This window comes from Calonectris borealis, chromosome 4 (assembly GCF_964195595.1).
Source record: "Calonectris borealis chromosome 4, bCalBor7.hap1.2, whole genome shotgun sequence".
In the NCBI taxonomy this organism is placed as follows: domain Eukaryota; kingdom Metazoa; phylum Chordata; class Aves; order Procellariiformes; family Procellariidae; genus Calonectris; species Calonectris borealis.
In genome coordinates, this window is record NC_134315.1 from 51438753 (window position 1) to 51454653 (window position 15901).

Genomic DNA, 15901 nt, shown 5'->3' on the forward strand with positions numbered 1-15901 from the left:
CACTGGTATCAAGCCTGCAGTCCTTCAGAAGTGCTCCACTCCCGCTCAAAATCCCACAACCAGCTATCTTTCAACAAAGCTGTCAGCCATCTGCCAGGTGTTGCTCTGCAGAACTCTGTAGGCACACATACGCCTACAGCAATACAACCTCTCTGCCAACCTGCTGCATGGAGGGCTGGAGATATTAATAAATCTGTATCATGCAAGAAGGAAGAAAGATTAATTGTATCAAGTTGGTATATTATTGGTGAGCCCCTTACTGACAAAAACTGACTTTTTTTTGTCTTTACATTGTATATTTGCCACAGGGTTACTGGGGGCTGCAGGGCCAACAGAGGGGTGCCCACACACACATCCCACCTGAGGTGCAGCCAGCAAAATGCCGTGGGCATCTCCTGTTTCCCTCTCTGCAGCCACACAGCTGATATATGCTGCTAACACTGCTTTTACACACACCCCTCTGACAAACAAAGGAGGCCAAATCTTAGCTGCTGTACATCGAAGTAGGTCCGGAGGGATTAAAAAGCCTAAACTAATTACAACACCTGAGGTCCTAGTATTAAATCCCACTTGAAAGACCCCAGAAAGACCTCTCATAATGAAGTGAATAAAGCAATTTAAAACCCCAAAACATTCACTAGCTCAGTAACTACCTATTTTACTCATCTTATAAATAATTGTTTGAAAACATCGTTGTTTGAATACATTAGGAGGTATTCTTCCTACATAGATCAAAAAGAATGGCCCAAATAAAGCACTGCCACACCTTTTCAGTTACGGAGATGACACATCTCTCAGCTAGCAAGCCAACTTTGTATTTTGTTTATAATATAATGTCATAATAAACAATGAAAGAATACATTTTAAAAATATTGATGCTATAAAATAAAATCAGTAAACAATGCAATTATTCTTTTCTACACATAGTAATAAAAATGCAGTGTGTTTCATCACCTTTTGATTTCTTACGCTAGTGTTATACATGCAAATACACTGATGTATCTAAGTCCACAGTGTTGAAAAAAAGAAATCTAAATCCAGCTTCCCTATTGCTGTACTCTTTGGATTTTTTTGCATTACTCTTTTTTTTTTTTTTCATGGGAAAGTATCAATTAAGTCAGTGTTGAAACTATTTGTAGATCAGCTTCACCCTCAGGGTCTCGGTGCTGCAATACTTGAATTCTCAACCCTGAGAACTCAAATTGTGTTTTAAACGTCTACTTTTATTCTTTTTTTTTTTAAGCTTGCAAGTTTGCAGAAAAATGTCCGCTGATTGTTTCATAAGGGCTTGTTACTGCAAACTCTGCTTGAAATCTCATCTACAGAACTCTTTTCAAAACGTCAGTAATCAGGCGACGTAGGCAGCAATCACACCCATCATATTGATTTACTGAACTGCCTGTTCAGCTCCAAGCTGCTGACAGGGCCTGCCGCTTCTAGGGAGAGCAACATACTTCACCATTTTCCTTGAGGGCAGGATTGCAAGTTCTGGGCTTGAATTAGAAACATTTGGTAAGAAATCTGCACAATAGTGCTGGACTGTGAGAGAACACTTTGTCCTCCTCGCTTACAGCACTCGATTCAATCGTAATCCACAACAACTAAAAACCTTTGCTACGGAAGTAGCTCTGAAAACGCTTGCTTGCAAGCCGTCTCAGCTGGCACCGACTGGCCGGCTTAGCAGGCAAGCATAGCAGTCAGACATCCCAGTTCACAGAGACAGCTTGGTTTACACCCAGCCTGAAAATAAAACTATTTGATTTGCATCCGCCAAATGCACACTAGTAAAATACTTCTCTCGGACCATGGGAAACGCACCTAGGCTAAGTGTTTAGGACTTGAATTTGGCTGGGGCACTGCTCACACCTAGCGTACTACATCAATAGTCTGATGATTACTACATGTATGCTCCTATACGTAGCAGGCAAGGTGGATGCAGAAGGCATCTATGGGCACATAGCAGAGTGTAAGTCTATGCACTGGAGGAAGCGGGAAGCAAATTTCTCTGTCCTCTCTCTGCTCAGCTTTAGGTAAAGGGAACATAGCCTGGAGACGTACAGCAAGTCTCTCCTCCTGTGTACAGATTTGACTATGTGGTGAACCTTAAAAAAAAAAACACAACAACAACAAACTGGTAAAAATTACTTCTAGCATAACATAAAAGGCAGGGGGCCCTGCCAGCTCACCTGGCAGCAGTTATCACAGTTCTGTGCCCCTGAATGAGGGTTTTTAAGGCAGCTCTGGTCTTAACATGAAGGGAAGTCTGCCTGACTGACAAATAAAAGCTAGTCAATGGACAATGTTGTCTTGCATAATTTTGTGCCCGTTTTTCAAGGCCCTTTCCTAACATTTGACTGGAGGCAGTGACAGCTACAGCTGAAGGCAACCCCTCAACCTGTAATTGTTCTCACAAGCCATTTGTGAAAAGCCCAGCAGTTGCCCTGGTCACTACACGCTCTGTATCTCCTGCAGTGTGATACAGAGGGCCCTGTCCCCAAAAGTCAGCTCAACTATGTCCTGGAGGAATGGATAATTTCCTGAGAGATGGACCTACCAAATTCGCTAGAGCAAAGAAACAAATAACTCGGTGTTACTGCATTTGGAGGCACAGTCCTTTCCCTTTTTACCAGGGATGCAACCAGAGCTGCAGAACAGATCCTGAAGAGACGTGTGAAGGTTTGAGTGACACAGGCTGGCAGGGGAAGGGAGGATGCCCTGGCTGCTAGAGCTGTGGATGAGCGGTACAACCCTGCCTTGCAAAGCCAGTCTCAACGACAGACTGCCATTAGCTGCAGAAGCAGTCTGAGAGTTGACATTAACATCTTCCCCTTCCTGGCTGCTGCAAGCTTGATTTCACATCCACAGCTAGGAAAGACTCAGTCTTTCCTTGCTGAGACACGGAAGGCACCATTTTGCTGCTCCTTCATCTGCGCCAACAAAATGGGGATTCTGGAAGGCAAGTATTTTAGATGACATCTCTCTCACCCCAGACAGCTGATTCTTTTGCAACTGCCCACCTCCTCCTCTTGTGAAATACATGTGAACAGAACGGAGGAAGGAAGAATCAGCGAGATGCACACAGTCACACATGCTCATAATCCTTTTCATATTTGCAGGTCAAGAAAGCTAGAATCCAAAAATAAGAGCATGCCTACGAAGAGGGAGTTGTACCAAAGGTGCAACTTATTTCATACAACAGGAAAGCCTCTGGCAGACAGAAAGGAGCTGCGTTCTCCCCTTCATGCATTCATATGACTCCCATTAGTAACCCAGGAAGGAAAAAAAAAAAGTGTCATTATTTCCAAAGGTTCACACGACGGCTGAAGCCACACATCACCTCTGAGAACACAGACATGCTCACCCTGGCTCGAGACCCTGTGGGGCAGTGCTAATTAGCATCTCAGCAAACACATAAGGCAGCCACGGTCTCCTGGGAGTCCTTCCATGGCGCTTTGATCAGCCATGCTGCATGCATGGTGATACCACCCAGGGAATCCCTGCCAGGCAAGCAAGTGGAGAACTTCTCTCCCGTCCATGGTGACTAGTTGCCTGGCTGAATCAAAGGCAGCCACGGCTGTGGGTTTTCTTTACTCATGCCTGAAGCGTCATAACTACTCCCCTCCTAGAGGGAAAGGCAAAATATACTAGGTCACGTACGCTGTGGAGGCAGGAGCAGAGAACTTAACTTTTTAGTGTTCCTCAGAGATTGTTTTTTTAGAGCAATAAATTAGTTACACATTTTCCCTCTCTTGCTTTATTAAAATACCAGACTCGCATTTTCCTGTTTCTTCCCTGTCAAAGTCCCTCTTTCACTCCTGAAGCACAAACAGAAGAATTCTTGCTTGTACACAGAGACATACTCAGTAATTGGAAAAGGGTGTGATCCCAGAGGTGCTGGACACCTTCAATTAATCTCAATTTCAAATGAAATTGAGGTTTGTGGCACCAAAGTTCCCCCAGATTTCCCACTCTTAAGTGTGTCAGCGCAAACAGCCAACCAAGCATGCACTCTGGAGATGAGAGCTAAGAAACAGTATTAAAATAATTTAAACCACATGCAATTTAACACTGCCGTTTGAGCTGGTGATCAGAATTTTTTCACAGCATACATAAAAAAAAAAGTTGTTTGTAAGAGCCATCAAAAGACAGACTAGCAGATAGACAGCCTTTTTTCCAGCTGTGCTTTTCAGATCCAAATCATTATTTCCAAATAGTGACTGAAGTGGAAGAAAAGGGAGGAAGAAGGAAGTTCCTTTTAGACTGTGAAATACCCAGTTTCCTTGAAGTGTAGGGCAGCCTAGCTTAATATTCGAGAGCCAGCCACCAAGAAATAAGTTATCCTGAAACACTCAGGGACATAACAGTACTAAACAGCACACGAAAGTAACTTCAAGAATAAACCAATTATTTTTCTTCCTCTAAGTGACAATTAGAATTGGTACCCATCCAGTATTTCGCTCTCCAAACTTTCAGTTCCATATTCAGAACAAAATTGCTTTCCTGCTGTTTTTGGCAAGGGAACATGATCACATAAAGATATACCCAACCCACTCAGGTTTCCCTCTCTCTCGTTTCACTCATACAATCAGCCATCACACAATCCTACCTTCCCAGTTGCTGTCATCACAGAGCGCTGTCAAATCCAGCCGAGGCACTTCTGACACAAAGCTGTTTTCCTGATCATCACCATCTTGATTTCTTTGCAACTTGTTTTCAGGAACGCTTGGATGCTCTTGAATCTTCATACCTGAAGTCAGCTATATTCCCATACACCCACAGAAATGAAAGAGAAAGGAAAAAAATGTTTCAGGAGGCAGAGGAGATAAAAAAAAAACCTGCAGTCACAGCAGCAGTAAGCTCATGCCTTTAGCTAAAAAGATCCAAACAAACAAACCCTGACATTTCCAGCTCCAAATCCAAATTCCCTGCTTGTTGACCCCTACGTACTAATTGCTCACTCACACTGGTAAAAACATCTGTCCATCTGCCTTCCTTGAATTTTTCCTTCTTTAGAAAGCCACTGCAAGTTCCCAAGACTGCCTGCCCTGACAACTGCATGCAGCTGAACAAGCCTCCAGTAATTGATTGGGATGAAAAGGGAGGGAGGAAGGCAGAGAGAAAGGGAGAGAGAGGGGGCGGCTGCATGCACTTCCTACAGGAGTGCAACTCCTTGGAGCAACAACAAAAACGCTGCTGCTGTTGTAAGGCTGTAGCAATATGGTGTCTTCTAAAAAGCAGGCACAGGAGCTCCTGAGGTAGCAGCCGCAGACAGCAAGCAGCGCAGGCTACGTACATGAATGCTCTCATGCAGGCTGCGCTGGCTCAGATCAATTAGTGCCAGCTAAGCTGTGCTGGCTGCACATTCCCCGATTTCCTGTGGTTGTTTTCTAGCTAGGCGTGGGGAGAGCAGAACTATTTATGGAGGAGCTCTGGGTATTAAAGCAGTGTTGCGCAAATCCAAACGGCAGTGGGGTTTGGCATCTCAGCTGGAAGCAGTGTGGACTCTGGGAAAAAGCCAAAAAATTCACACAAGCATCCAATGACTTAGGGAAAAAAAAAAAGGCAGAATGCTGTCAAGTAAATGATTCATCATTTAGCACTACCTAGAAGCAACTGCTATTTGTCTCACCACTATTCACCCCTGCACATACCACACGTCGTGTGCATTTATGCAGAAATCACTGCCATTCCCACAATCCAGATACACAGTGCGCGTGTCTGTAATAGTGCTTGATGACACAAGCAGTTTTGTCACTCTAAAATAAATTAGCTGTAATGCCTCACAGAGGGCAGTAGGGAAAAGGAAGTGTAAAGCATGTACATAAACATATAGTGCGATATGTATAAACACACCAACAAACACAGAGCTATCCAAATAGACAGCATTACATTACTACATAAACTATTTGATCTTGGTAAGAACAGCTTAGGCATAATTCTCTCAAATATAGCCTAGCAGGTAGTCAACATGCAGATTTTCCCCCCGCAGGTATTTTGATAATCTAGTTAGCAATCTGCGTATGCTGATGTGCGAAGAAAACGGGCCTAAAGAAAATAACCGGTACATTTGGACATATTTTACTTGTGAACCCAGAAGCATAGCCAAACTGTACTAAATCAATATCCTTAGTACATGCCACTAAGGCACATTTAATTTTTTTTTCATCTGCATAAAGCTAATGATGTGCTTTGTTTTTTTTTTTTCCCCTTTGACCAGAGAAAACCAAGTAAGGTTCATGTAGAGAGGGAAAAAACCTGCTCAGTAGACAAATCATATGAATAAATGTTTTTATCTGGATTCAGTCCCATCAATCCCTGCAATTGGACAGGGTGCTAGATAATCTCATCTAGGCTCCCTTTCCCACTAAAGCTTGGACCAGGTGATATTTCGAGGTCCTTTCCAACCTGGACTGTTCTATGGCTCTAAAAACCTGGGTGATGAACACCCTGGTATTTGTAAAAAGTGTTCTGCATCGTATTTGCATAAGGTTTGTATTTTCTTTTCATTTCAATAAATCGCCTTTTTGAAACATTATAACAAAAGGAAACACTAGATGACAGTTTGCCAAGCACTAATAACTCGTACAGCTTGACACTAAATCTGATTACAAACGTGTTTATTGTGAGAGCTGTACATGGAAAAATGCTAATTCACCATTCAATATCTTTTAAGCTGCTTCCAAGTTGGGAGGACTTAAATATTTCTTTAAGGTCCAGTAACAAATTTCTTGCCAGGATCTAAATAGTCAGTGTATATTACAAACAGAAAGACTGGTCAGTGGCCAGAAACAGGCAATCTTCTAAATTTACTAAAGAACAAACTGTACCAGTTGATAAACTGCATTTAAATTGCCCGCACAATATTTTAAGGCTGAAAGAAATAAAGCAGTAAGTTTCAAAATAGGTGCTATTTTTAATAACATCAAGTGTGAAGAGAGGAACTTATGTAGATTTTAACAATTTCAAAGGGAGCAACCTGAAAATACCATCTCATCACCACCACTGATACTAATTACAGAGTTAAATGTCTTTCTACAAAGAGTGTACAATCTCCTGACTTACTAAGACTCTTAAAAGATATCTGTATTAGATATAAGAGCACTTCCCAGATGGGTAAACATTTCCGTTACAGATATATGAGAAAGATCATATCAATGTCATCCTTCTAAAGTCACTTCAGTTGTTGGAAGTATTTAAAAGCTGTTTAAAAACAGGAACAGGCCTGTGCTGTGCCTGCAGCCAGTTACTCTCCTTTCCTTGCTCACTGATGCAGCCTCTAATACAATGAATAAATCATTAGGCATTCTGAAGAACAATGGTGGTACAAACCCAGGAGACTCAAGAAAGCAGATGTTTAACCTTCTTTGCATTAATGCTCCAAACCCATAGAGTGGTAGATAATTCAATATTCCCATCACTTATTTTCCTGTTGGTTTCCTGATGCCACCAGTTGCCAACATCCAGGACAAAAATCAAGTAATGGAGAACTACTGTGCTTTAGGTATGGATGTGCCACAATTTCTTACAAACCAAAGGGGCAGCAAGTTGATGATCCCAGTAGCAGCTGGCAGTCACAGTGCGGATATTACATAAATGACCATTATTAAAAAAAAAAAAAAAAAAAAAAATCTTCAAACTAGGCACCCGAGTTCTGCTTTTTAGAAGCTGCTTTTGCAGCCATGCTTTGCAGGTACCAGTAACTACAGATCTAAGTAACTTTGGGATAAGTCAGTGCTTTCATTCTCCCTGCTCCAGAGCAGATTCAGCATAAAGAGTAGCTCAAGCAGCTAGAAATAAATGGCAACAGAAAGATTTTTGAATTCTGATGAGGAAATTGTATTCTGTTTGATTACGTGTGGATTCAAATCAATTTTATTCAGAAGGCTCGCTTCCCTTACATCTGATCATCCGTTATAACCACAAGCAGCAAGCATCCTTAAGCACCTCTCGGTAATACAATCTGATGCAAGAGCGCAGCCATTCTGCTGCCTTACTCCTGAGTCATGCCAATCCCCCTCTACACTTGTTGCCATGTTGGTGTGAATCTTAAACACCCTTCCCTTATCAAAATCTGGGTACTAGAAACCTGTGTTTTTCAAATCAGAGTCTACATCCTGGAGCTTAGCTACTTCCAAGGGCAGATTATGAAGGCTACAAAAGCACTGAAAATTCATTCGGGACATGTGTTTCAAGGTATTTTTACTGCCTCATGGAGACCTGAGTCTGCACAACCAGTAGCTATGGCAAATTCCAAATACCTTTCCTAGTATCTTCAGATTGGAGACAGGGTGAGAAAGAGAAAAGAGTAAGAAAGTCCCTGTCCCTTCCTCATCCTGAATGAGTTGTTTGTTAGGAAAGGTATGTCTTTAAGCTGCCCTAAGCAAAAGGCTTATAAGGGAAAAGGAATGTAAAACTACTCTGCAGGAATGTAACATTTTCTTGACCTTGTAATTCCTATATAATACAATCTCTGGGTTAAGGCTATGTCTTCTCCTGTAGTTAACATTCTAGATTTTAAAACTCTTCCTAAGGAGAAGTTTATTTTAAGATTATGATTTCATATTCAAATATACCTCTCCCAGACTAATTTAAAAGCTTAATGGGAGTATTGGGCGGCATGACAGTGACAGCACTTCTCCACATGCAAGGCGGTACATGAGGAACACGGTGATGCAAAATACATGCTCCAGAAAACGCAACAGCTCATGAGCAAGTGCAGGATCATTGGGGATTACTGACCCTCTGTGAGCAAAGTAGGAGATCCATCTAAGCCCAGTCAAAGCAGTGATCAAAGGCAGCTCTGAACACCCTTTGCAGAGGTTACATGTTTCAGTGTCCCATGAACTTCTCCAGCTACAACACAGCTGGTCAGAGCCCAGCTGCTAGCAAATAATCTCTTTTACCTTTGCTAGATGGAAATAATACCTACCAGAAATGAAGTCTTTCAAAGACAATAAACGCATTGTGGCTTTTATTTTAAAAAAAAAACACAAGAAGAGGCTAGTTTAAAAACACTATCAGCCCTCAGTTAACTCCAGACGGGCAGAGAAACCAGACATTGTCCACAGCTGTTTTACTGTGCTCCTCTAAAATGAGTGTACAACTGAGGGAGAGGTGCCTCAGATAACTCTCCCTAGTATTTTAAATGCTTGGCTGTATAGAGTTGTTTCAAGCAAACCCAGATGAACCAGTGACTGCAAAGGTGTTCACCTAACCCAATGTCAATCTTTGCTTTGCTGAACAGTTAGATGAAAAACACCATAAAGTGAATGCAGGAGGTAGGTGTTGAGCAGAAACGGAAAGTTGGGGAAAAATATATTGCCATCAAAGTCCCATCTCCCTTCCTGACATCCATCCCAACCACCAACCCTTAGGGAGAAGCAGGAGATGATCCAGTTTTCTAAGACAAATGGATCACAGACACCTATGTTCAAATGTAACAGACTGCTTTGGGAAATCATAAATAAAAGACCAAATGATTTTGGAGAAATCAAGAGACACAAGCTAATCTTACTACCCTGGGAGATAACCAGTCACACACCCTGTTTGCGATGATTAATGAGGGAACTTGGCGTCACTTAAACCGAAGTGCTGACTTCCGTGACGCTTCCCTTTTTGGCAAGGAGGGATTGAAAGGACTGAAGCAGATGCCTTCAGACTCCTCAGTGGCTGAGAGGCTCCCTAAATTATGTAAATAAAAAGCAGAGGGAAGAGAAAGAAAAAGCAAATGCTAACTCCATTTCTCTGGGAGAAACAAAATTTCACAGAACTATATGCCTAACTACTTTTTTCTACTCAATAAAAAAGCCCGTTTAGAGAGCACAAAACTGAAACACAAAAAACAAAAATACCAACCTGAGTGTGCCTGAAAAAAACCTCATCGTTTTCACTTTCTTTGCTACAAAAAAAAAAAAAAACAAACCAACATATTACAAATACAAAACCAGACTTGTAACAAAAACAAGCAGGACTTCTGCACACACAAGTTTTTAGATTCTTGCTACTGCTGCACACTTACTAACTCATTCAGTAAATGAAGGGACACTCTGGGCTGCAGCACTTCAGGCTGCTAAACTATGTATTTTTGCTTCCTCTCAGGAGCTATTTGTGAAAAATGTAATGTCATTTAATTCCAGTGCCCTTAATCCAAACTAATACAACTCTCCCAACAAACATAACTGTGGAGAGAAACTGTCATCTCAGGCGAGCAGAGTGGGGCTGTATAGCTCTCGCAGAAGAGCGACGCGTAAAGAGAAGAGCTAGATTCCCAACCCAGAGGCCAGGTGAGACAGGCCCTGCAGTCCCCTGTGTGGAGCATGCTGGTTCAGGTACTTCACAGCTGACTTCTTTTCAAGTCTGCACCATCAGCATCTTCAGTGCCATTCCTAACAGGCTGGGAGAAGAGTCTTCGTGGCGTATGCTGCTGGGCAGAGCCCACAGAACATACGCAGTGCCTCCATACAGTTCTACTTTGAAGCTAACATGGTGGGTAATGCTGTTCTGCAGCGTAACTAAACGTCACCCTCATAGTCTGGTGGAAGATCTCCTAGGCTGTACTACAACCACGGGGAAAATAAAGCATACATATATTTAAAAAAAAAAAACAAAACAAAAAATCACCTTTCTTCAGATAAAATTTCCATGTCATCAGGTCCTGTTCTGTCTATTGGCCTGGATGAGCTAAAGCTTTCCATACTCTGTAATACAGTAAATGTTAAAGCAGTAAGATACATAAGAGAAACAGATTCAAGCTGCAGGCCATTAAACAGTTCGAATATAGAAATATCCAACAGGACTTCTAGAAACAAGACAAAAATCAGACTACTGCCTGCTGCACATTTATAACAAAACAAAACCCACATTTTATTGCCCATAACCTGCAAAAAAACCAACTGCTCACTGCTTCGTCTCTTTCATCAGACGGCCTCAAAATGTTTAACAGAATAATGCTGCATGGTATCCCACCAGTTCCCATTTTACAGACTGACACACAGGCTGAGCTTGAGAGCAATTCTGTGGTGTGTACAAGTCCTGTAAGAGCAGGTACCAAAACCCACAGCATCTTCCCAGCAGAACTCCTTATGCTCATCTTAGAAAATACTCCCCTTCTCAGCCAAACCCTTCCCTAGTTTCTTCTTAAATGGGCAGAAGAATGCAAAGAGACTGCCATACACACAGAGGTAATGTTAAGTTGTGCTAATACGAATGCATGGCGAGAAATTCAACTGGTTATGACAACTTGTTCTGAAATTTGTCTTGGCTACCATTAGGAACATTAATGCTGCTGTCCTCTAAGAGCTTGAGAAAGTACTGTGAAGATGAGCCATGTTGACACTTTAGGCACAGGTCCAGGAGGTTTTCCACCCTGGTTTTTGGGCAAGTCCCTCTTAAATAGGAGGAAAGTCAGCCAGTAGAATGGAGTGTGGTTCCTGCCCCGGCCCCGGGAACTGCGTGCACAGACTTCTTGGGACAGTCACAGCCCTCTCTCACCTGCTACACCTTCAGCCCCGTGAGGTGACACAGCTCAGCCATTTCAGCCTTGCTCAATGTGATTCTTCAAGTCCTACTGGAACCTGGCTACCATGTCTCTGAAATGCAGTTACAAGCTTTTAATGCTTTGTGGTTGGTTTGCTCGGGAGAGTAAGCGGAACTGACAGTTTTTTCACCGCTGACTTATGCTTTTGAGTCAGATGCAATTAGACAGCTAAGAGGAAAGCTTCCACACACTGTCCTACATACTCTTTCAGGCTTTGAAAGGCAGGAAGGCTCAGAAAACAGTGGCTAAGAAGACACAACATCACAAACTTGTTTACATGACGAAGGCCTATTAATAAATGCTAAGGTGCAGGTTATGTCCTTTGATACTCCAAGCAGGTAGTCCAATTTGGATTACTATTTGAAGTGTAAAGATGTAGCCAAAAGAAAGCTAAACCGCCACACATCCTGCTGGCAGTCTCTGAAATGCAAGTATGAAATAAGCGCACTCATGAAAACTTAAAAAGCTGCCTTTGCTCTTCAAAAAGAGTAACACCGGGCTCACTGCAAGTTGTTTCATAACAACACTCCCAGTTGACAATCCCACTGCGACACTTCCTCTAGCAAAGCAAGCAAGAATCACGCTGATGGTCATCTTGGTCAAAGCGCTTTTTGTGCAAGGTTAGTTCATTTTATGTTCCTTTCAGCCTTTGCCCCTCAAGAGATCCAAAAATGAGGGGCAGGGAAAAGTCCAGTGGACACAGGTAAGTTTGAGGGCATTTCTTCTGGGCATGTTTTAAGACTTCATGAATGTTTTTCGGGTCCACAGCAAAAGTGGACACTTCTGTCAGCCTTTCCTTTCCCAAATCCTAAGTCAAATTCTCATTTACATTTAAACTGCTTTACACACCACAGGTAGAGAGAAGAGGTGCAGAAAAGAATGTAAGCACTTGACCTTTGCCTATCTTAAAGTCCATTGCTACAAGCAAAGACACAAAGTGAGAATGTGTCTATCTCACTGTACTCTTTCATGAAGTATCACATAAATAGGTTACTGATATTGAGCACTAAATCTAAGCACAGCCTAAAATTTTTGGCATCTTGCCTTCTTTTTATCACAAAGAGAAGCCAAATCTGCCTCTCTCTAGAATCTCTGCACAGGGTAAGAGCATCAGATCATTGCAATTTTGTGACCCAAACAAAATAAGTCCCAACACAATGTGACATTAAGAAGGAACTCACTCACAACAGGCTCTAAAACTTAATCAAGTACAATGAAGGAAATGCCCTATAGCTTGGAAGGACAGTCTTTTCACACAGCTTTCACTGTTACTAGTCACCGTGTACCAGTGCCAGGCACCGGGATGCATAGCACTTCTGCCAGTGTAAGCAGACCCTGCGCTGAAGCACAGTACAGTTTCTCACTGCTGACACTATAATCAGTGTCTGGTTTGGTTGAGAGGGAAGGAGGGTGCATCAATTTTATTCTACAGCTTGTAAAAGTTGGCAAACTGTCTTCTACCATGAAGGTCACACAAGAATATGCTGGGCAAATTCTACAGTATTCCAGATTTTTAGGTCGTTATATCGGTGTCTTTTACCTCCTCAGTAAAAGGTAGCTAGAGGGATCATCTTTTGGACCAACACAATCCAAAGTGTTTTGCAAATTGCAAACACCACAGTAACACACAGACTTTAGGGAAAAGGCATAAAACACCTTTGTCATCTCATTAGCAAGAAGTCACTTGCGATCTACGGTTTCAGAACTTAGCAGGAATATAAAACCAAACTTGACCTAAACAGGTGAACCTACATCTGAGGTTCCAACCTCCTTGCAAGACTTCTGAAAGACTGGGAAAAAGACTGACTTCCTTTTTCTCTTTCCAAAATGCTTCTCTGAATTCAGAAGAAAAAAGCAAAAAATTGTGGAAAGAGAAAACGACTATGGATGGAGTAAGAGGATCATAGCAGAAATACGGCTTCTCAGTTGCCTCATCACAAGTGCGGGATCCAGCGTTCCCCATAGTCCAAAATAACCACTTATGCTTGTACTGTAGGCAAAAATGGCTACCCAACGGAACCAAATGTGCACTGAAATAAAAAAAAAAAAAAAGACTTTTTCCCACCCTAGTACTAGGCATCAAATAGTACAGCATGCTGGCTTACCACAGGACTGTCCTGGTTGTCATTAAGCTCTGAAAGCTTGGTGCTGGATTTCTGCCGTTTTGGTTTATTCCTTTCACTAAGATATCCGGAGCTGTTGTCTTGTAATTTTTCTACTTCTTGAGCAGCTAGAATACAGTCTTCAAGATTGCCAAATCCAGAGGGAATGTTTTCTTTGTTGACAACTTCCCTAAAAAGAAAAGGGACGTTACAACAAGAGGTTGTTTAAAACACTCTCCCGCTACATTTATGGTAGCAATAGAGAAATGCATCGTGCTGACTGGTGCAGTTCCGGCAACATCTTCTACGCCCTACGAAACCAGTATCTCTGGTTCTTCCTACTGCAGCAAACAACACACACTGTGCAATGACAGATCCCTTTGAGGAGTGAAAGCCAGCTGTATACACCTCAGGTGAGAAAGCTGTGAGGATCAACGTTTGGGACTTGATTCAGTTCCCACTAAAGCCAATGCAGAGAATCGCATTGACTTCACATGGAAGCTGGACTAGCTCCTGGCCGTCTGTGGTATTTTTATAGAGAATACGCAGCATATTTTCCTTTGAGACACGTGCTTTCAATTTAGAAAAGTGATTCACAGCTGTGGTCCAAGGATCTCCTTTGCTGCATGACACCGCACAATCGGCCCTCTTACTCATATTCTCAAATGCAAGAGCAGGACTGTGGTGCTTCAGCCAAATGCTTGATTCCTATGTGGGAATTACACAAAACAGGAAAGGGAATGCATCTCTGCAACAGCAACACAACTGCTAGGACAGAGGACTGTTCTGCTATGTTGGGAAGTGAACGGGACAGCTAGCTTTAAGTCATCACGTGATGTGCTAGCTGGGACTCTCTGGGCTACCAGGGTTTGTGCTGTTTTCCAGAAGCCTGACGTATGGCTTATCTTGCCCTGCACAATTAGCCTGCTGCGTCCTTCAGCATAGAGTTTTCCCTTCACAACCTGTTTAGTAGTCTTCCCTCTACTTTATGCAATAATGAAGACACACTGATACATAACACATCACTGCATTATGGGAACAGGAGAAACACAATGCATCTCATTCTTCACCATCCCACCCTGCTGGAGGCTAAAGGCAAGCTGCTTACACTTGACATTGAAACTAGAACGTTTGCTGACTGTTGTATGTGCGGCTGCCTTATACAGTGCCGTGCGACTCCAAAGCCTGCTTTCATGAACAGCAGGAGAATTTATCTAGACTTGCACTGGTGTGACAAGAAACCACTTACTCTGTAGTATCTGGACAGTGGCAGCATGACAAAGCATTCAGATCAAAAACAAACCCAGAAAGTTTCAATCGTTTTCTAGATCATGAATCTCTTAGGTTTTGGTGGTGGAAGAGAGATACAAAGAGGTATTATAAATCTATGATTAAAGTTCTAAGATAACATATTTGCCTCTGTGGAAGGTTTTACAAACCCCTGAGCAGACCGATTACATATACATAGCATGTAGAGCATGTAACCTGGGTGTTCACATATGTGTTTTTGCGATAAACACTCTTCCTATCTGAAGTCCCGTCTTGTGACATTACAAATCCTCTTGTGATCTATCACAAGGCAAGGAGATGAAGTCACTGACAATCAAAACAACAACAACAGAAAGAAGTTTTGAAAGGGATTCCCAATTTTGATAATTCACCCAAAGGAGTTCCAGCAATCTAATGTAAGGGAACCAGGGAATATAATCTGAACCCTAGCCAGCATTCAAAACTTCCGATGTGCTTTAAATCCTTGGCTCCAGCTTTATGGACCGAACCTGAACAACTGCGTCAACCAACTGCGTCTAAAGGCAGCTCTGTAACACAATGTTGAAAAAAAGCCCTGCAGTACTATATGCTTCCAAACACGTACACTAGCCAGTCTCTGACCTACTTACCTGAGAAGCCTGTCAGCAGGGCTACTAAACAAGAAAAACTACTTCAGAGCTGCTGCCAGATACTTTGGTGATTTGCAAGCGCTAATTTCCCAGTCCATCTTCACAGCGTATTTCCATTCACTATGGAAATGGCTTTTTATTTTGTAACTACGGATTTTTTTTCACAACAGTAGCATTGACACATTTTGGGAAATAGCATGGCTGCAATATTAACACGAGGTACTGATGGTTATGCACCTGTATAAAAGTGGCTTTGTATAGGAAGGTGCAGATCCAATAGGATTTGGGGAATTGAGCACCCAGGAAAAAAGAAGAAGAGACTAGATATTTATTTTGGAATCTAACTTGCAATCCTAGCAATCCAA

General features: G+C 42.2%; 1 protein-coding gene across 11 annotated transcripts in view; it reads right to left on the reverse strand.

Annotated features, from left to right (window-relative positions):
* FAM13A (family with sequence similarity 13 member A) overlaps positions 1 to 15901 on the reverse strand; it is a 135810-nt gene that overhangs the window by 24532 nt on the left and 95377 nt on the right. For 7 of the 11 annotated variants that reach the window (XM_075149561.1, XM_075149558.1, XM_075149556.1 and 4 more), the window contains 4 exons: positions 13642 to 13828; positions 10621 to 10697; positions 9856 to 9898; positions 4607 to 4757 (listed from right to left, as the gene is read on the reverse strand). In XM_075149561.1, coding sequence (XP_075005662.1) covers positions 4607 to 4757; positions 9856 to 9898; positions 10621 to 10697; positions 13642 to 13828 — 458 coding nt within the window. The remainder of the gene's footprint in view (positions 1 to 4606; positions 4758 to 9855; positions 9899 to 10620; positions 10698 to 13641; positions 13829 to 15901) is intronic. The other 4 variants (XM_075149560.1, XM_075149559.1, XM_075149557.1 and 1 more) reach the window with 1 other exon arrangement.